Here is a 22,301-nt window from a genome sequence, read left to right as displayed (position 1 = left end):
TGGCCGGGACCGGCTCTATTTTCTGGCTGAGCGGCTCACGCCCCGCTTGTGGGTCTTGGCAGCCCGACTGAGTTTCTCTGGAGTCTCCGGGGTCCCCCGAGGTGTTGAGCACACAAGCACATGTAGATACAGCCATGTAAATACACGCACATGCACACTAAACGTTCAACATTCATAATTCAGCCGGTTATCTCCCAGGTGCGCTTTGCTGTCAAGAGTTTATTCATTTGAATCCACTTAAAAAAGAGAGCGGATCTTTGGGTGTCCTCTGGAATAACACAGCGAGCACTGAACTGAGGTCATGTATCAGTTGACAGTTGGCTGCATAATTTATGTTAAGTTGAAAATCTCTGGTGTCTGACACAGTTCATGCATAGACCAGAGCTCATATATAATGAGTGACGGAGACAGGAGAAGGTAATAGACTGTAATAATGTCATCCACTCCACAATGTGTCATTTTCCCCCCGAAAGCACAAAAAGCTCTGTGTCCAGACCACTGGCTCCCAGCGCCGCCGCTGCTGCTGAGGTGGAAGGAAATAAGGAAATGAACCCTATTTTTAACTGGGCACATTCAAATAACATGCAGGGATCAGCCATAATATTATGACCACCTGCTTCATACCCGGTAGGTCTAAGAACTGCTGTCAAAACGGTCCAGACCTGTTGAGGCAAAGACTCCAGGAGACCAGGCCTGTGCCGACTGCTACTAAACCTGGGCCCTCAAGGGATCAAGGGAGTCACTGAGTCTTGGCTATTGGTTTTCTATTGACTAAACTGGCAACACGGTCCACCCCACACAACCTACACTGGTCCGACGCAGCTCTCAGCTGTCAAGCATCATGATTTGCTCATTTTTGTGTTTCTAACACGTCAACCTCGAGGACAAAGTGTTCGCTTTCTGCCTCTTCTAAGAGCAACGGTGGCCTAGAGGTTAGAAAAGCTGACTTCAGATCGCACCACTGAAGGGCCCTCAGATTCACTATAAATAAGGTGAGTTAAATGAAGACAAGCAATTTCCCCAAGAGGGATCAATAAAGGACACTAAACTCAAACATCCCGCCCTGTAATGTACCATGACAAACATATGATCAGTGGCACTGGCTTCACCTGTTAGCACCCATCATGCTATGGCTGATCAGCGCATGTTCACACACATCAGGTCAGCGTAATCAGAGCGCCGCTGTATGAAATTGTGGAAGGACTGTTACCACAAGCATTTCCCTCCCAGCAGCCGGGTTCACCTGCTTGGTCCACATCAGATTCCAGATGAGCTTTCCCATTTCCACAACCGAAGGGAGCGACTTTTCATGAAGCAGTGAAATCTCTTAATTTCAACAGCTGACATGTCTCTGTTGTGAAGATGTACAGATGAGAGAGGAAATCATAGAATCCTGTGAAAGTTTTATGTAATTGTCCACTCTTTTTTTTTTTAATTACTTCCGCCAAGGGGGTTTTGGAATCATGTCGGTTTGTTGGTTTGTTGGTTGGTTGGTTTGTTAGCAACATTACGGAAAAGGTTATGGACGGGTTGCAATGAAACTTTGTAGAAAGGTGGGTCTTGGACTAACTTAGAATCCATTAAGTTTTGGTGATGATCTGGATCACTGTCTGGATCCAGGAGTTTTTTAAAGGATTCTTTATCATTGAGGGCAGTGTTTCACATAGTTGGGCATAACTCAACAATAAATGACAAGGGGGCTTAGAGAACATGACAGTGTCAGTTCTTCAATGACTCTAAGAGATATCAGCTGCTGATTCAGATCAGGAAGTATTCCGGATACCAGGATCCAGAACAGACAGAAACAGGGGGATTCCAGAGTGTCAGTCACTGTGAGGAAACACTGAGATATGAACAAGCAGCAAGCAGCTTTCTCCCAGACATTGTTTGTGTTGGGGAGAAATAAAATGTTTTTTAGTATATACGGTGTTCTTATTGTTGTTGGTGACTGATTTGAGCTGTGGCGGAGGTCTGCGCTCTCTGAGCGCCACATTCTAGTTTCTTACTAAAAACATTGCTTTAAATGCTTCTGCGGCTTCTGATAACCCGTCGACTCACACGACAGAAGCTTCCTCCGTCGACCGGTTGAAGATGTGTTTTTAAGCCTTTTCTTTAAATCAGACTTGTGGATTTAGTGTTTCTCTTGTGTTTTACTTCTGTTCAAGCATTAGAAAATAAAACATTTCATACTCATTTATTTCTGTTTTCCAGGTCTTTCATTGTGTCAAAAATGTTTAATCTATCTAGTTTTCTGTAAATGTAATTTGAGTTGTGAAGATAGAGAGGATGGAGAGGAAGACTATATTTAAAAAAAAGATTACTAGTTTCTATTCTAAATGACATAACCTTTCACACGAAGAGTTGGACTTTCTGAGTTACTGAATCTGAGGTATTATAACATAATATTACCACCCAGAAGCTTCCACATCTGAAGCTGAAACTTTGACTATGTTTGATTCATCTTCTTGGACATGAAAGAAAAGGAACATATTTGCTGTCAGATGTCCCACTTCAATAAACTATGGTGGAAAATCAATCCTGTGTGTTATTCTCCATTACAGTGCTGCCACCCTGCTTTTATTCAGCTCAGCTTTACGGTGTGAATGTGACAGGCGGCACAGCTGGCTGTGTTGTGCTTTGCAGGATATTTTATGTAATAATGTCATGTACCGTACCACACCATCTTTATTTAACTGTTTCCACACAACCATGGTTGAAACAAAACGATACACAAGATGATAAATTGTGTTTCTGCGCCCATTTCTGTACATGATCAAACTGCTGCATTTTGAAAGTCAGGCAACAAGTAAAAGATTTAAAACTGCAATAAATCAGCATTCAAAAGCACAGTAAACAAGTTGCATAATTTAAAGTAAAAATAAAACAACATAAAACCCAAACTTTTCAGGTTGTAATCACATTCGTGTCCCCAGTGGATCTTTAAAAGCCGGATTGACTGTTTCCTGGCGTCCGCAGGGGCCCAGTAAAATCCGCCGGGGGCCGGGAGGCCGGGAGGCCGGGGGGGGGGGGCTGATGACTTTTAACAGGCGCTACGCTAAGTGGTAGAAATTTACTTTTAGATGAACAAACTGAATTTCCTCACGTTGAGCTCCAGCCTCAGCTGCTGCCTCTGGAAACGCTGGACACCGGTCCTCTGGCTTGATCTGACAGACATACAGCGGGGCTGCCGACTGTAACAGTCTGTGTGTGTGTGTGTGTGCGTGTGTGTCTGCTCGCCCTCTCGTGTGTGTGTTTGTGTGCACATGTCAGTTTGTGTGGACACACGGCTGTGTGCATGTTTGCGGTGCGCGTGCTGGTGTGCGAGCGGCGCTCCCCGCGGCGTGGGCCGCGCCACGATGCCATCTGGAGAGGAAATCGAGTGTGAAGTACAGTATAGTTTGGGACCAAGCTCCGTGGCAGCGGCTCAGCAGTTAGTTCATTAGTTCCAAACTTCCAGGGATTAGGAGAGAATCTCTGCGGCGGGGAGGCAGGGGGGAGTCACGGAGGATGGAGGGACCCATGTGGGGAGGAGAGAGCAGCACCGGGAGGAGGACTGGACCAAAGGGCACCGGGAGACGGAGACGGAGACGGAGGGATAAACAACGTTAACCCTGAGGACCCCGGAGAGAGGAGAGAGAGGAGAGGGGGACGGCCAGAGAACAAGGCGGCGAGGAGGAGAGAGGACAGGTGTAGCCGTCAGTTCCGCTCCGGGGTTTCAGCTCGCCCCCCCCTCTTCCTCCACCCCACTGATCATACAGATATGATGATATGTGTAAGAGTGTTAGAGCAGTCAGCCTTGTCTCCCCTCCCCTCCGGGTCCGGGGCGACAGTTAGCCAGCTCTGGGTGGCTCCGACCCTTTACTCCCTTCCTTATCTCCTCGCTGCCGAGACGGAGCGCCGACGTTTCCGGAGTCGCAGTGACAGGCAATTAAAGCGCACACTCCCGGATTTCAATTTTCACGTGGAGAGGGCGAAGTGACCTTCATCACGTACCTTTTTGTCGTGAACATCCCTCACTGTTTTTTTAGGTGAAGGTGAGGGATAATGAAAGGAATACATTAACTAACATGTAGTAGGTGGGCAGCGGCCTCGTGCGCACGCCCCGTGCACACACCCCGTCCCTACCCTCGCTTCTCCCTGCCTTCGCACAAGCCGCGGCTCGGCGTGGCATTTAGCGAGCCCATTCTTTGCTTCGCTCCCATTAAACATGCATTACAACACTCGGAGACATTGTCGAGGCCCGCCGTGTCTTGGCAAACCCACCGCGCCGACTGTGCGGTTGTCATGGTGAACGTAATCGCAGCTCGGGTGTACACTGTCGAAATAATCAGCACAAGCACTCTCACGATGTAATAGCTACGTCTCTTATCCATTTATAGATCGCTCGGTCCCGGAGCAGCTCTTAACCCAGCTTAATAAAAAGTCAAGTTCGGGGTAATAATCTCGATAAGACGCCGGGGTGTGTTTACAAAGCTTCATGCAAATTACTGTCAGGGGGACAAAATTTTAGTCTGCACTTTTATTTTTACCTGGAAATTAACAAATAAGTGAAGATGAAAGTGTGTGTTTGGCAACATCTGCTTCTTAAAACGCAGCAATCCAACATCTTTACATCCACTCGTTTGGCCGGTTCTCTGAACGAAGAGGCTCACCACAGAAAAATGCACTGAAAGTCAAAAGCATCACTGCCCACGTAGATCTACAATTGATTCTCTATTTAAAGTGAGAAAAAGACAACATATATGCTGTGAGCGTTTTCCCTGAGAAGGAAAACTGCCTATAAGGAGCCGAACGAGGAAAGAGTGAAGAATTAAGCCCTACGGAGCTCCTGTGAAGTGATCCAATATTCTCTACCGGGGCTTCCATTTTCTGAGCTGCCACTAAAAAGGGAATGCAGTTGGCTCAACTCTCTTTCATCGCTCCGACCAAACAATAACACCTCTCCCTCTGTGCTCAATAACACTCGTGTGTTCACATCTTATACAATGCCTACATAGGTGGCTGTAGTGAAAGCTGTACATTATCAGTGTTTGAGCAGCAGCTTCAAGCCTCCGCCGGTGTAACAGGCTGCCGCCAGGCGCAGCGCTCTGTAGCTCTGCCAGGAGCACAGCAACAAATCACAGCACTCGCATATGCAAAGGAGCCTGCGATCCCTCTCCAAATAGAAAGTAAATGTAAATTATGAAACATAATCCTTGTCGGCAGCTGTCCCAGTATTAAGCAAAGTATTTATTTTGACAGAATAACATCAACTCTACAAGCATGTTTGATTGCCTGAAAAATTCCAACACTTCATTGGTTTAAAAATATTGCAAACTCACACACATGTAGTATGTAATGTGCAATTTGAAGGTGCTCAGACAGAGACTGGGGATCATTACTCTAATAAAAACTCCCATCTGTGGAGTAAATGAGGAGAAAGCTTCGAAAAGGAAATTAAAGCGGAGAAAAATTAAACCAATTATGACTTTAAATTGGCTTCAAAACAAAACCTCACGACTGAAACAAACATCTTCCAGGTATTTTCAGAAACATACAAACACACACATACACACCAGCCGCGCTGTTTATCCATCAGAAAAAAATACTGTCTTAAGGGAAGGTACAAATACATCAACCCCCATGGATTTCCAATTGCCAGAGTGGAGAAAGACACCGAGAGTGTGGGAAGTGAAGAAAGGCTACCAGTGGGGAAGGTGCATTTTGTTATTGAGTAAATAACTAATTTCTATATTACACAGCACGACCTAGCCAACACATAATAGGGTACAAGATTTCAGCGCTCAGTGCTGGAAGCTAACATGTCAAAAAGTGGTGGAAATGTGCTTCGGGACTTCTTTTGTGCGGTTCAGTGCCGACGCAGCCGAAGCAGAAATGTTAAAAGCAATACGAACCGTACAGGTATAATTCTATACCCCGGAATTCTTTGTTGGTATTTTTACTGTGCATTTCTGAGTGTGTCAGTAGAGGAAGACAAAGTGGTAAGCCTGCTGAGGGGTATTATTCTGCGTGTTACAGGAGTGGAACTACCCTGCAGCTAATATAATTTTTCTGTCCAATTTTAACAGCATATACTTTCAGGTGGTGGGCACTGGATAATTGCAAAGACAGGAAAGACATTTTAAAAGGTTAAAAAAAACCAGAATCGTTTTTGTCCTATTTAAAATTCAGTATTGTTTCTGGCAAAATTACTAACCAGTGATGAGAATGATATCGAATATTTTCTGCAATACAAGAACATAGCTGATCTGAAGCTGAATCTGTTGGTTAAATAAATGTGGTATTAAAAGTATGGAGCCGTAACACTGGACTGAAGTCTGAATGGCTTCCTCGGTGCTGCATTCCTCTCCACATTTCTCCTTTAACCCGTAATGAAGACAGAAGCTCCGACATCCACCAACAACATGGCGGGGTCGCCGCCAGCCTGTCAGTCACACCGGCCATCGTCTTATTGTCTCCGTCTCCTACAGGAACAGCCTCCAGCCATATCAATCATCTTTATTATCATGACTTAAAAACCTTTGTTGGTTAACTTTTTGCCGGGGCCCCTTCTTTATTCCGCTCCCCAATCACAATTTCATGGGCAGTTGAGGAGGACCAATGGGGAGGATGTGTGGGCAGGAGGAGAATGCTTTTAACCTGCTGCATCTGGCGCTTTCCCACTGCTCGCCCAGTGGGACGTGGTCACCTTGTTTTAAATGACTCTGATGGGGGGGCAACACTGTCTTTATACCACCATAATGGGGTGAAATGTGCTTGTTTTAAACATCTCACTTAGGTAGCTTTCCTTTCAGTGATTAAGACCCAACACCTGTCCGGAGGAGGGAGAAGGGATTAAAAAAAAAAAACCTTCCGGGGTTACACCGACAGGCATTTGTTCACACGGTGCCATATTTAACGCGTGCTTGTGCGTACCTTCTTGCTGAGGGCGACGCCGTCCTCGCAGTCCAACACCGCGCAGTCCACGTCCAGCGAGGCCAGCTTCCTCAGCTTTCGCTCGTCGTTGCCGGGGCAGTAGAGGACCGCCCTGCGGGGGACGTAGCGCGGCGGAGGGCCCGCGGAGCGGTGGTGACGCCGCCGCGCCTCTCCACGCCAGCCTGCGGCCAGCAGCCAACTGCTCTCCCTGTCAACACCGATGTATACATGCATAAGCACACACTGCAAGGAGGACGCAAACATAAACAACCTTCGCACACGGAGCATATGCACACACGACTGCATACATTACCGATGAGCACCCACAGTATCAATACAGGGCTAAGGGCGATGAATATCTGGAGGTTGTTGCTGCATTCATAATATCATAAGTGTGAATATTAAGCTCCTCCAGCCCGGAGTGGAAGTCGGGAAACGTTTGATTTTGGGAGCTGGGTTTGCCCTTCAGCTGTTCATCCCAGTGAATGTGAGATGTTGACCTGCGCTCCGGCGCTCTTTGTTGGGAACAAACTCACCCAAACACTGAGCCACTCAAATGCTAATGCCGCCACGCGGCCGAGTTTCCAGGCAGGGCCGAAAGTGAATGTGTCTGGGCAAACGGCACCTTTACTCTGCCACCTTTAAATGTGCTGCTTTGTCTTCGACGCAAACAAACTTAGGAAGATTTGGCCGCATAAATAACACAATCCACATGAAAATACCTGATTTAAATAAAAATCAAGTTGAGCATGAGCTGGATGAGCAGTTAGATAAGACATAAAGAGTGTAAACTCTCCTTGCAGCAGGGATGGATGCGAGGAATTTGTTCTGCGGGAAGCAGGAGGGCAAGAGTTTAAGTGTCAAAGTGATAAAAATGAAGGTCGCCACTGATTTCTCCCTTGGTATGTCGACTGCTCAGTGGAGATAAATCTTTGAAATGTTCATTAAGTCTCGGTGCACACACACATAAAGAACCGCATCGGCCCACACAGAACCCCAGATGAAGCTGAAAACACGGTGGTTTATACACCAGGCCTCCAGCGGGGCTGTAATGCAGCCACAGGAAGACAGACGAGCAGAGTCAACCAGGAAGAAGACATGAAGCACGCCTTGAAAAAACACACACAACGGCAAAATCAGAACCGATGATCAAGCTGATGGTGTGAATCGACGTTAAAGACAGAAGAACAGCGTAAAACAATCAGACAAAGACCACAGAGCAATATGGAGTGGATCCTGTATGACCACCATGAATTCCGCATGTCCACTCAGTGGGTCGCAAACACACACACACTCAGTAACACTGTCTTGTGTGTGCTGCCTCCGACACAACCACACAACTGCTGGATCACTTCTTTAATCGAACATCTGAAGCGATCGCTCCTCATGAAATACTTTTTGTTTAAGATCAGATTTAACTAATTACAGCTGCAAAAAGCTCCTCCTAAAGCTCTTTGGGAATCAAAGGTGCTTTGAGGAAACTTGTTGGTAGATAGTGTCCTTATTTACTTGTGGAAAGCGAGGAAGGAGATATGCCTTTTGTTAAAAGAGAGGGCTGAATGTTTCTCTTTTCTTGTCCTTTGCTCTATAAAAGGACCTAAACTGACTTCAATAGCCTCTTAATCTTGTCAACTATGCTTCTACGTGCCCTGCAGTCCCACTGGGGCCTAATCTACACTGAGATGTTACAGTTGTTGTGGGCAGTTTAAGCTGATTCAGAATGCCCCCAGCGTTTTTCTTTTTTAACCCCGACAGGAACAAAGTTCATGTAGTGGGGGAGGAAATTCCACAAGCTTAGAAAGAAAGGCAGGGATTTTGATAATAGAGTGAAGCTAACTGGTCTGCTGTGGAAAACAAGTTGAATTAAACTAAGAAACACGGTGAGCCGATCAATGTGAGCGATGGTAACTGTACCTGCCCGTAGGTAAACAAGCCGCTTGGACCTGATGTGGTAAATAAAGCAGCTGAAGAAGCTCACACGGACAAAACAATTCCTGGTCAGGTTTAATGAGGACACATCTTCCTATACCAGAAGTCAAGTTCTGGAAGAGATTTAGATCTGAGGAAAATCCACAGTGCAGCTTGATGGAGCTGCAGCCATGATCTCCTGCTCACCGGAGGATTTAGTGGAAGGTTTAAAGGGATATTATTGGGACTGACTGTTTTCTCCATCTTTGTGAGATTAAATGGGAGTGGAGCATGAAGCGGCGCTGCTCCGGCCCGTCCTCATGTCTGCTGGGCATGGCGTGGCGGAGAGTTGCTGGTTGAGCTGCAGGTGGAACTTAAAGCGTTTGACTAATGAGAGGTCCAATGGCGCAAAAGCTGCTGGTGAGCCATGAGCGGCGTGCAAGGCCGGCGTAAACGGCTGTTACACTTCAACATCTGAATGGACGGCGCTCGTGAACGTAAGGCCGAAATAAATATCTGCCCTGGAGTACAGACAAATAAAGATCTCCTGCAGCAGCGTGGAGACGCCACCGCTCAGAAACATCGAGACGCCAAGACAAGTGTCGCTGTTTACACTCTTTACTGGTCAGTTTAGTAAATTTACACGAAAATGAACACAAAGGCAGAGCAGTTGAGAAGGAGCTTTGTGTGGTTTTTTTTTCTTCAATCCCTGCAAAGATATCACTCCTGTAAACGGGCCCAGGCCTCACACTGAGTGAGGAGAATTAAAGCCAGACACAATAGCATCATTATTTTAACTGTACGAGGCAACAGAGTGCCAGTAGGGAATATCAGGCATGCCACAAGAGTTTGAAATGAAACAAAAGTGCAAAAATGTTGAAAAACAAAAAGTATAGACCCAAAGTATGAATGTTAAAAAAAAAAAAAGAAAATCATTTAGGAGCCAAAAACTTGAAGGACAAAAAAGAAGAAATTGAAGGGGATGTCAAAGAAAATCTAGCCATGATAATAACACGGAAAATAGTGGTTGTGAGGACAAAAGTCAGAGTGTGAAGTGTTGAGGTACCGCTGCCACCGGAATGAAATCAGTCTATTCTGCTCTTACCGCTTCGGGGAGCAAATTCTGAAAAGCCACACTAAGTGCCCACTTAAAAGGCAAATATAGTATAATGATTTAAGTACAAAAAGATGATTGTAATTTAAAGGAGCTATCATTATGAAGCGGAAAAAAGATACAAAGGTAAGGAAGGAAAGGAGCCTTGATGTTGGCAAGAAACAGAGGCAAAGGTCAGTCACCAAAACTGAAATCAGCATTTCTCCTTTACCGTCCTCCTCCTTTCAACCTGCTAATCGTCCCTGCAAGCTCTTCATTTTCAGTAAACTATTAACAAATACTGCTTTTTTCCTCATCCTGGCATTAATGGAAAATGAGTATGAGGAAATGAAGAGATAAAAAAAAATCTTCTGCTTTCCTATAAGAATAAATACAGATAATAAATTGGTCATCTAAAACCCATTTATTTCCTCTTCTCTCTTTTCGTATCCTTGTGTTTTTTACATGGAGGGTTATGATAACACAGCTCTGAGCGGGCGGCGTACAGCAGCTGTAAAGTGGTCGGACGTGGCCGCAGTGACGTTTACTGGTCTGAGATCAGAGGTAAGCGCGTGTTAGTGGGGTTATACGGCGCTAGCCGCGGCTGGTTCCTATTAGCGGGGAGGCCGCAGCAGACGCAATGTGGCGGGAAGGTGGCGAGCTGCTCCCTGTCCGACGACACACGGCGCCGCCTGAGGAACGATTCTGAGGAGCAGAAAACATTCATCTCAACAAGTTTGGGGTTGATTTTGCTTTACGAGGCACTTCTCCAGACCGGGTCAGCCGTGCTTTACATGCAGATTTGAGTCTGTCTTCCTCCGACGCCAGACGGCGTCTTGGACAAAGCAGTTCACAGGTACAGAGCCAACAACTGATCTTCAATCCAGCGGAATAGCCTGTGATGATCTGAAACTCACCGCCGGCGTCTCCGTGCCGTCTAACTACAATAAATCCACCTTGAACCGCACATCCTTGAAATACGCATCTTATCTCCGCCGCTGTGTAGCTAATGTTCACGGCTGATCGTATTCATCTTATCTATAAAAATCCTCTTATTTAATCCAGACAGGTGCATCGCGACGCCTCACAGGGTAACAGGCAAGATCATGTCACCGAGAAATGTCAGACGACGCACCTCTGTGCACAGCGACGCGTGTTTGTTGGATTATAAGCCGAACAGTCGGTCAGTCAGTGAACGAGTGGGAGTTGAAAAAAAAAAGAATCAGTCACACACTTATTTCCTTTTTCATAAATTGATAACCTTTCTTATTATCAAGCATGATGTCAGACGGGAATCTCCAGAGGCCTGACATAAAGGGGAAAACACCTTCCTCTGGAGGCCGTCGCCTGCTCTTAGCTTTGAGTCAAACGTTCCACTGGTGCAAGATTGTAGATCCCAACAAATAATAAATCCAAGATGAGATGTGCAATATTTAATGCAGTTTCAAAGAAAGGGTGATTGCAGTCTAGCGGTCAATATTGAATTATGGATAGCCCGTAGTAATTGCTTCATTGTCATGGCACGATCATCGCTATTTCTTGTAACTCTACTGGCCTCCACATGGCAAGATAATAGCCTAATTCAGGTGGTAATATTCATCCTACCGCATGAATTACAGCAGATAACAAGAGGCCCACTCCAAAACAGATCCTGATGACAGCCACCCTCTCAATATGTAGATTTTTACAATCATCTCCTGCATGGTGGTGCAGGCAGACGCTGTGTCTAAAATGCACAAAATTAAAGATCTGTGTTCCTACCCCGCAATAATCAGCGACTTCTTAATATGCAAACTACATTCTGTGGTCTGTGGTGCTTAAGATTCCAGATTAAATTTGGTGAAAATAAAGATGAATAAAGAGTAGGGAGGAAATCGATAGCGCTGAAGCGTCAACAAACCAGCCGTCTGTCGAAAGCTGTCGGCGGGTGGGAAATAAAATGGTCAAAAAGTCATCAATATTTACCTCGCTCCTTGTCCACCTGCCTGTCTGACACTTTTTTTTTGTTTTTCAGAATGAAAAACAGAGGTGAAGCATTCCCCGCACACGGTCCTCCTCCCAGCGTGACGCTGTATGTGTTTTTTTTCACACAGCCTCAGGACTGAGGACACAACTGGATGGCAGAGAGATGCTGAAAAATTAACCAGAGACGCCCAAGACAGGGAGAGGAAAGAATCAAACACTTTTCTTCTACTTTTCTGCCCCCTGCTTTCTTTGCCTGCCCTCCAGCAAGTTGGAGCTCAGGATGAGCAATCCGTTCCCCACCAGATTAAATCAGCTGGGCGCTGCAGAGTTTACTGGGTTCTAGCCTCGCTTTTACCAGTAGGAACAGGATAGACAATCACACGCTGAATGTACCGGCGCTTGTTTGGTAATGTCTGTACTGACTGAGGGAAAAAAGAAAGAAAATAAAAAAAACTATAATAAAGAACTCAAGCCCAACATTTCATTTGCTCATTTGAGAAGCTGAACCCCCTCAGTAGCAACGCAAGATGTTTTTGTGTTGAACTGAAATCATAAAATATGAAAAACCCTTCAGCTTCATGCAGAAGAGACCAAAACACTTTGGACGGAACTCAAGTTAGTTGTTTATATTAGCGAGATAAAAGGAAAATTCTCATTATCTCACACTGGACGGTCTCTTTTTGTCTCGCTTTAGAAAGCTGATTGGGATGGCCAAGTCCCTGACCATCACCAGAACCCCTGACTCATCCTCCCAGCCATGCCTGCACCCCTTTCCTTTCTCATTAGTTTGGGTTTTATGCCTTAATCTACACAATGAGGATGAAGTCATGGCGGTTCTCCTCAGCAGCCAATGTCTGCCTACCTGTAATCCTCCTCAAAGTCCCAAGCTTTCTCCCAGCTCACAAATCGGCACACAATGCCTTCATGCACGGCCTCGGCCGTACAGCTCCGAGACGACAGCAACCGCCCCCCCTTTCTCTTTTTACATCCCTCATCCCTCCGTATAAAACTACTTGAATTCCGCCTTCTTAAGGGAACGGAGACATCTTAATCTAGGTTTTGGCACAAGGAAAAGTCAGATTTCAGAGGACATATGTGCTGTCATTGAGGGTTTGGATTATTGGAGCCCATGACTCCAGCTCTCTCTCTCCTTTTCAGCGCGACGGCGTGATGAATCAGGTCACTTAGCTCATGCTGTATGTACAGTATAGGCTGGATCGATGTGAGTCACGTAAATGAAGGATAAAATGAAAGTTCAACTGACGGCTGAAAAGAGAAAATCAATGAATTTATCATTAAAAGTTAATTGAGAGGGAAGCTTAAAAAGGTCATGCAAGTCACTCCATTTGAGGAGGGCATAAGGGGGTTAGCTTTTAACTTAGCATTTTTATTGACTCTACCAAAACAAAATGAGCGGGCTCTGTAGGATTGTGCATTCTGCATTGGCCATTCAGGCCTTCAGAGCCCCATTGTAGCACTTTGAAGAGAATGAAAGGAAACCCCACTGGTGGAAATGCAGTGGAACAGGCCCACAACAGGCCACAACTGTTCCCTTATGCATGAAAGGCAGGGATATAAAAGACAAGATGGACTTCTGAGGTAGGGCCAAAAACAAAGGCAACAAAAGTGCTGATCACGAGGGGATGACACGACTCGTCTCGGCAGAAGGAGCAGGGAGAAAAGGGGCAGGGGACAATGGCACTCCCAGCCAAATGACATGTTGAAGAATTGAAAAATCCACACATGAAGTGTCTTCTCAATTCACAAAACCCACAAGAGCTGGGTGACTGTCGGCTGGACTCTGGTCAGGCTGAGGAGAGGGAGGGTGGACTCAAACTGCCCACAGCTTTTTCTCTTTTTTTTCCTTTTTTCCGTCCAACTTTCTTCCAAATCTTCCCCTGTTTTGGCAAACAACTTGGCAAGGGCAGAGACAGACTGGGGTGATGGCTTTAGTCTGCGCACACCAAAACCAAACCAAACCAAACCTAATCAAAGCATGGCGGGTTCCGCTCCCGCAGCTTCCGTTTTGATCTGCTGGCTGTCTGTGTGTCTGATCTGTTTCTGTTTGTGCCTTAAACACAATTATGCTTCTGCCGAACCTCCATGGAAACAGTCAGACGAACAAAAACATGTTTGCTCTCATTCAAGCGGCATCCTTGTTTTCAGTGACATAGTGAATTGGCTGCTGGTGCCGGAGCCAACGTTTCACAAGTCATATTAAATAATGCTTCGTTAATACAAACGCTTCCTGACCGTTTTCTCCCCCCGAGGGCTTCGGAAACAACCGAGGATTTTTTTTTTTTTTTTTTGCCTTTCTCAGTGTATGAAAAAGAAAAAAGAACACGTGACGAAGCCCACCCGGGCTACGTTTTGATGTTTCACTACATATGACACGGTAAATTAATAATCACGCTCATTATAAAATACAGCAATTAGTAGAAAACAATGGATGACTGATATTTCTGTGAATATACATTCAATCATCACGGACTGCATGAAGAAAAAAGTATGTTTGAATTGTGGATTTTCTAATGCTCCACTATAGGTTGGGACTGCTCATCAAGCCAAACTCTACAGGTGAAGGCCCTCCTCCACGATAGCCTGAGGCCTCTCCCACAATTCTTCACACATACCCATGGGCCCTTTCACTGGCCATCAGCCCGTCTGATTAATGGATCGATGTGGTAATTGATTAGTGAAGAGTTGTTGGGAATAGTAACATAGGTCAAACGTCAATAATGTCCCCCTGACAAAAGGTGGAAGACGTAAAATGTACCAGTGATAGCCTGCAGCCAGACCTCTACCCATCAAAGCCCTGGCAGGGCCAACATAAAGGCCCCGGCACATTCTCCAGCCTGCTCTGCCCTCCCTCCTCACGGCTCCTTTTCTCTTGGTAATGCTGTCTGTTAAAGTGGCAGGAACCATTCTGGGAGCTGCTTGTCAGCTCACCTTCATAAAACAAGCCGTAAAGCAGCAAATAACAGGCTTATATGGCTTCATTATGCCGGCTATGCAGGATCACAGCCCTGGGCTGAGGGGTGAGGGGTCTGTGCTGTGGGGAGTGTTGGCAGGACGGCGCGGTTCTCGTGGAGATTTGTTGTCCCGTCGGCTGTCACCGTGTCCCTGTTTGCTCGGGACGGAGGATCACTTGACCCCTTTCAACCCTGCATGGCCCAAAATCCCAGGCAGACGAGGAGGCATGACTCAATTTGGAAACACCGTGACAGCTCAATGCAGCGGGATTCAGTTTCCTCTTCATACTTCAACCTAACGTTAACAAAAACAAAAACTAACTGAAACCTCGCCATGTTGCCGACCAGTATCTGAACGGTTAAAGACTGGAGACGAGGAGAAGAGGGCCAGATGGAGCCTGCATCTGTGACAGTAAACCTTTGGCCGCAGCAGGCCTGGACATGGGAGATGTTCTCATTTATTTAATGCAAATATGTCTGGGCTCTCACAGCCTGACAGTGGGGGCTGCAACATGGTCAGCATCTCAGGTTTTGTCTCCAAAACAATTCCACTCTTTTTCCAGAGTCACCGATGGGTGCCTGGCTAAGAAGTGCAAATCCGTGGCGGCAGCAGCAGAAGATGCGAGCGTGCTCTGGTGGGCTTACCCGTTTGTAGACATAAATAAGACCAGCGCTTATTCCTCCAACACACCTCCTACTATTTCCCCACTGACTTGCTTTAAATAAAAATTCTTTTTTTTTTTTCTTCTCCCAGGGTTAAAAGCTTAAATCTTATTTTCAAAGAGCAATATTTAACACGGAGAATCATCTTATGTATATACGGTGCCCTCTCCGATGTCTCATCATTATCGCACATATAAAATGATGAGGGCTCTATTAAGGTTCAAAGCTTCAAAGAATTATAAATAGTCCGCTGATTAGCAAGTCAAATATGCAGCATGGAAGGCTTGCAGAACATCTGGTAGGCAAGCTTACACAATATTCACCAAAGCAGCCATCCCTTTATGTGCTTATCTGTCATCTGCCCAGTCCCAGCCGTGTTGAGATCAGTTACTTATCTCTTTAGCGCGGCTGCAAGGCAGCCGAACAAGCCGCTTCACTGTGATCATTGTATGGTTAATTGTCACCTCCGTGAACATTAGCACTCTCGAACATGCTAACCAGAGGGGGAGGAGAGGGGGAGTCGACGGCACACTCTATTCTGAGACTGACACTTGTTCTCCGAGGGGCGGTTTTTGGTGTCAGGATTACAGTGCACGAGAGAATAGAGGCGTAGGAGAGGTGGGGAGCTTTCTTCACAACTCATGTCACTGGGCCTGTGTGTCACGGCAGCAGAGGGAGGGAAAAAAAAAAAAAGTGACAGTCAGGGAGCCAAGACGGATTGACGGGCATTTACTCTGAAGCAGCTTCGCAACTGACGGCGAACCGAAACGACGAGCGCGCAGGTTTTCCCCCCGTGGGTCAATAAACACCTTCCCTCTCCGGGTCTGGCTCCATGACACAAACGGCAACCATATGACCATGCACCGATCGCAGGGATGGAAGTACACACACACAGTCACTCACACACACACACACACACACCATGTATTCCACATATTTGGATAAAGGCCAGAAGGATTCAAATGTGTCACCACTGAACCATATGGACCCACATATCTGAGCCTAATCTAACAAACATAGCGGCACACACACATTTGAGCCTGCACACAGACACACACACACACACATCCGGACTGCTAAACAGCATTGCCATCTTGAGCCCCCCGGATCACCGGGGCCATCTGACACCGTGGAGGCTGAATGCATTGCGACTGGCAAGGTGGCTGCTCTTCCCGTCCCAGCTCGCTCTGTTACATAACCCTCCATGATACCAGTGCATTAACAGCATTAGTTCTGCAGGTGAGAACACTTCTCGCCGCACACCGACGGCACAGATTCAGATTTACATAATAGATACCGTTGCTGCAAGATGTCAAAGCAGCTTGCATCAAGTTGATTAAGTTATAGCGACTGCTGGTTCAGTCTCGGAGGGGGGAAATCAAACGAGCATGGAACAAGTTAAATTAACTTCAACAGCGTAACCCGAAGCATGACTTCTAAAGTTTGGAGTTAAACAGAATATGGTTAACTCCACAGGTGTCAACAGTAATTATGGGAAGAAATAAAAAAAAATGAGCAGTTAAAAGATAAAACATTTCTTAAACCTGAATGGAAAAAACAAAAAGGGGGAAAAAAAAAAAACAGATGACCGAAAGGGGGAAAAAAAACAGACATTTAGTTGGACGAGCCTAAAAAATGTGGCTTATAAGATGTAGTACATGACAGTCTGGGATGAGATGTGCCTGGCTGAGCCCTGGATATTGATATGACTGGGACGGCAGATCAGAAGGCAGATCAGACTGTAAGGATATTTGGCCTGCGATGTGATATGTGATATGTCCTGCTTCTGGTCCCATGCCCCCACCCCTTCACCCGCCCGGGCCCAGACACACACACACACACACACACACACACACACACACACACACACACACCCCTCTTTGGACTTCAGTCTGACAGATGGATGTACTGGAAAGATCCACTCAGGAGACCGAAACACACTAAGGCGTTGTCTGTCTGACGTTCGGATTTGGAGGGAAACTCTAACCGGAGATAAACAGGGCGAAGAAGAAACGGGACATCTGTGGCATTTGTCTTATTTTCTCTCTGGTGAGGCATGATGTGTTATGTGTGAGCACAGAGTCTTTTGGATCATATTCCATTTAATTAATGAACCCTCCCTTCATGCTCTGTCTCTCTCTCTCTCTCTCTCTCTCTCTCTCTCTCTCTCTCTCACACACACACCCCTCTCACAACATTCACACCCAAACTCCTCACTCCCTCTTCCTCCCTGTAAGTTGCCTGTGCCCCCAAGTGGTTAAATATGATAACTGCATATGCTTTATAACCGCATCTGTTTTTTTAAACCTGCCAGATAAACTGCCTCGGAGCTCAGGACTGCTGAAAACCCACTCGATCGGTGTAACATTTACTTTGAGATTAAGCCTCTTACGCTCCTGTTCTATTTAAAAAGCACTCAGGAAGCGGCTGCGAACGGGGAAGGGGTTTGAGACGGCGCTCCACTGAAGCACTTTCCTCACACACTGAAACATCTTTACATAATTCCAGAATAAAAAACCACGGTGAGCAGAGCTGAGAGGCGAACACTGCTCTTCTCTCATGGTCCGATGCTCCGGATCAACCCGGCCTCTTCACGATGCATGTATGAATGTAAATACCCTTCAGTGCATAAAAATCAAACTGTCAATTTGCGAGTGACAAGACGGCAGAGAAATATCTGACCGTGCTATTATCGTACCATTTCCACTACAACCTTTTGTACTCGAAGACTGGCACTGGTTTTCTTTTTTTTTTCCCTCTCTCTCTTTCTTTTCTTGTGGAGAAGGCTATAGATAAATCATCACGTGTCGGCCTGAACGCTCAGTCTTTTTAAGGAGGAATTTTAAGTAATAAAGCTGATGCTCCCCATAGTGTTGTAATGACAGACGCTTCATTCTTTTAACCAACAGGGATGCCTTTTGCCCTAAACTTCTGCCCAGCCCCAAGCCTTTAATTAAGACTGGCTTAGGCTTGATTGATCCTGACACACCAGGAAGTTTCTTGAAAATCTGACTGCCAAAACCATGGAAGTATTATATAGGCCACCGCCCCCCGGAGCAGCCTGCAGCCCCTCCCTACAGCCCACATAAAAAAAGGATTGTAAGCTGAAAGCCCCTCTAGTTTGCAGTAAGGTAAGCCTATACAGTTGGTGTTAAACCCTGGCCACTACATCTGGATTCTCTCCTGTTAACGCTGAAAACTACATCTTTTAGCAACGACTATAAAAGTCACCACAAGACCTTTAGGTGTCGCAAATACGCTTTTCACTGGGTTTCTCTTTCATTTGTTGACACATGCCATGAAACCGCAGAATGAAGCATTTCGATCGCACAGAGCACGCAGTATTATCGGAGGATTCCATTTTGCTTTTCAGCAAAGGTGAACTCCAACAGTTTCACGGCAACAACGGTTGCACGCGCCACCGCATCATTAAATCAACAACACATTTCCTGTAACAAAAGCTGTGATGCAAATAGGAAACTGGGACTGTGCGACTGTGGGAGCGCCGTGTTCTGCGGGTGTCGCGAACCACATGGAGAGAATTCTTGTACCCGATTTCACCGCAACGCAGCCGCCGATGAGTCACTGAGCCCCAAGAAAGTGCAGGAGCTCCACAAGCGCTGCCAATCCCTCATGGTGCTCCTGAATTACCCTCAAGACCAGAGCTGTTTGATGGCATAAATGCTACAAATACAGCTAATTACGAGCAAACAGGGAACCTCGCCTGTGTGACAAGTCTCATTATTTTAACAGCAAACAAAAGGCCAATAAAAGTCGGAACAATGAGGGCTACTTTAGTCAGCAAAATCAACCACATCTGATGTTTGTTTTTTTTTTAAGTGCCGCAAGCTAATGCATGTATTTCTGGTTTGATTAAAAGCTAACACCGAGCATGCGGTGCCTTCAGGAACCAACCATATGTTCACACTCTAAAGTCTGACATGACAAAAGCTCTGGCCTCCTCCTGCTGACTCTGCTTTTAGATTTCACAAAAGTAACTTCCAGCTGTATGTATACACGCAGGCATGTATACATTCCATATGCTCCTCTCCTGGCCTTGATTACACCTCAAAACAAACCCCTTTTCATCACGCTTTCACATCAATACATTTTCTTTACCAAGGAGTTTACCAATACCTGGTTGTGACTGGGATGTGCCTCCATACCTCAGCACCAGCACTCCGAAATGTACAAAAAGGAAAAAGGCTTCGGCCATGACTGCAGTGCTCATCTGTAGCAGCAGCTGACCTGCTCGCCTCAACACGGCCCTCAAATGCAAATGCTACGGCTGGCTGTCACACGCCATATGCCAGGAGGGAAGATTCCAGTCCAAACTGGAAACAGGCTAAGAGTTAATGGAAAAGTTAATTAACCCGGAAGTCGATGCATTTGAATAATGTGCTGAGATAAATGCCACTACCATGCTAAACGGTGCTTTGCTTGAATAAAGCTGAAAACTTGTGCCGACTTGTAAAGATAAGGATCCAGACGCCTCATGAGGAGGAGACACTTCAGATGCACGATATGTGAACATTCCATATGCTATGTTTTATTGTGATCACAGTATGATTAGCGATAAATAAAACTTTAAACATAAGAGGTTTATGTCTTTGTTATTGGAGATTTGATTCATGGTGCCTTATCTTTTCCCCTAATTCCCACAATGTGTAAATCAGCGTGTTTGTTTGTTTGTTTGATGTTCTCCATCACGCGTGTCTGCAGTTTCCACCAGCATTCTGGTCATTTTTCTGCTTCTGACATCGACCCTGTGGCCACCAGGTAAGAAATAATTAGGGCCGTCAGTCAGTGTTAATTAGCATTATTAGTGCTTTTCTTTCAGAGCCAATTTGCATCAGCGAAACATGAATGCACCATGCATGGCGACGCAATCGCAGTTCTCTCAGTCATTTGCAGTTAGCATCGTTGTGCATGATGGGCTTGTGGTATTGATAAGTTTGCGATAAATCATCCTGATTTCAAACACAATAACAAGTCTCTGGAGGAAAGCATCCATTTCATCGCCAACACAACTTTTGTCGATGCCACTGCTTTGTAGATTTCTCGGTGTGGTTATATGCACACAGCAGGAGCTTTACTGTTGAATGGAACGACATGCATATAGCTCAAGACGTGCTCCTTTAGCATGAGGCATGTCTGCCTGCTAAATGATTATTGACACGCCACGGCTCCAATGTAGAAATGCTTTGGCATAAAGGTACTTATTTCATTCACGAATGAGCTTCTGAACTTAGAGGGAAAAAAAATCCACATGAACAAGTTAAGAGGATTTGATTTTCAATGGAGGAGGCTTTCAACTAACGTAATTGACTCGAGTGAGAAAATGTACCCTGCTTTATACGGTGCAGGTGAAGACTGACACGTCCATCTTTTACTTCTGTGCCATAGCTGAGCAAACTGTTCGGTGCTTCGCAGACCAGTAACCGACCGAAGTACTGGACCGCCGTGATGCTGACACCAGCTGTCCTCATCACTTTCTGCACATCCCAGACTGCTGCTTATAAATCAAGGAACACCAAACCGACTGCTCGGGAGCTTTGGAGCTCATTAAAGAAATGCATGTATCAGACTGTAGACTCAGTGCTTTTCAGCCTGTGAACATTAGGTCTGATTCCTGCTGACAGCACAACTTTCAGAGTCTGTTAGAGTTAATAATTGTTTCTTCACTCTGTCCAAGTGGCTCCCTGTCGCCATCCCAATCCTATTTTTTACTGATACCCGTATATGATCTTCCATGATGTCCTATATGGTCTGCCAGATCCACTGTTTCAGCCAATGAAGAAAATCTACTGGCCGCAAGTTAAAACATGAATCATTCCGAATCATAAAAACAGAAGCGGTCATGGTGTGGAAAGTGCAAGACCAGGGCACGGCCTATTTCTCCACTGAGGGTGCGGTGTGGGTGAGAGCGTCATTAACCAGTGCCCCTTCCTTCCCTTACTGGGAGGATCGTGGAAACTAAACTCAAACTCACTTTTTCTTTTTTTTTAAATCTGTTTGGCACCAACGTACCTCAGAACAAGACGGAAAACGTGTATCTTAGCACCCAATATATTTAAACCGTGCTGGCAGTCTAAACATTTCAGTGTTAAAAAGAGGTGTTAACTAAGTTTTTGAGATTATTACAGCTGATAATGAGAGTGCTATGTAGGCTGTTGTTGGTTTAATTTAATTGTCTCTGGAAATAATTATTTTAATTAAGACAAAAAAGACTGAAACTGACTGCTAGGAGAAGGAAGCATTGTTAATGCAAGTATTTTGTTGGGTCTACCTCTGTATTTTATTTGAAGGTACGGTGCTATGAGGAGGCTGTATCGTCATTAGCACTTTATAAATTCAATATCTCACAATGGCACGATAAAGCCATAACTTACTCTTTCACCTCGTCAGTACAGGCCTAGGTGGTAAATATGGTCTTTTTGACTTTGTTGAAAAAGAATATATCAACATGTGTTGGAAAATGTGTCTGAACAGCTGTGATGTAAAAAGCTGCAACAAAACGACAGAAAAAAGTCAAATGTGATAAAACAGAACAGTGAACCAACGATAAAGAAAACAGGTTGTTGGAAATTGTTCCACCCTTCTTGAAAAAACTATCAAATGAAATCAGATTTTGAACCATTTCACAAATACCACAAACTTTCCAAATGAAAGTATCATCTAAAAACCAACCCCATCAAAGCTTTAACAAAAGCTAACAGGACACAGACCAACCAGAAACCAGTTCCTTTCAATAATCCCAAAACACATGAAAATCCTCCCCAAAG

General features: G+C 45.5%; 1 protein-coding gene across 3 annotated transcripts in view; it reads right to left on the bottom strand.

Annotated features, from left to right (window-relative positions):
* clybl (citrate lyase beta like) overlaps window positions 1-22,301 on the bottom strand; it is a 58,185-nt gene that overhangs the window by 19,809 nt on the left and 16,075 nt on the right. For all 3 annotated transcript variants that reach the window (XR_003933189.1, XM_030112086.1, XM_030112087.1), the window contains exon 2: window positions 6,916-7,123. Coding sequence is in view for 2 of the 3 variants with exons in the window: in XM_030112086.1 (XP_029967946.1) it covers window positions 6,916-7,123 (208 nt within the window). In the remaining variant the exon portion in view is untranslated. The remainder of the gene's footprint in view (window positions 1-6,915; window positions 7,124-22,301) is intronic.

This window comes from Salarias fasciatus, chromosome 16 (genome assembly GCF_902148845.1).
Source record: "Salarias fasciatus chromosome 16, fSalaFa1.1, whole genome shotgun sequence".
Classification (NCBI taxonomy): Eukaryota; Metazoa; Chordata; class Actinopteri; order Blenniiformes; family Blenniidae; genus Salarias; species Salarias fasciatus.
The sequence above is the reverse complement of the archived record's forward strand: the minus strand, read 5'-3'. Positions and strand labels throughout refer to the sequence as shown.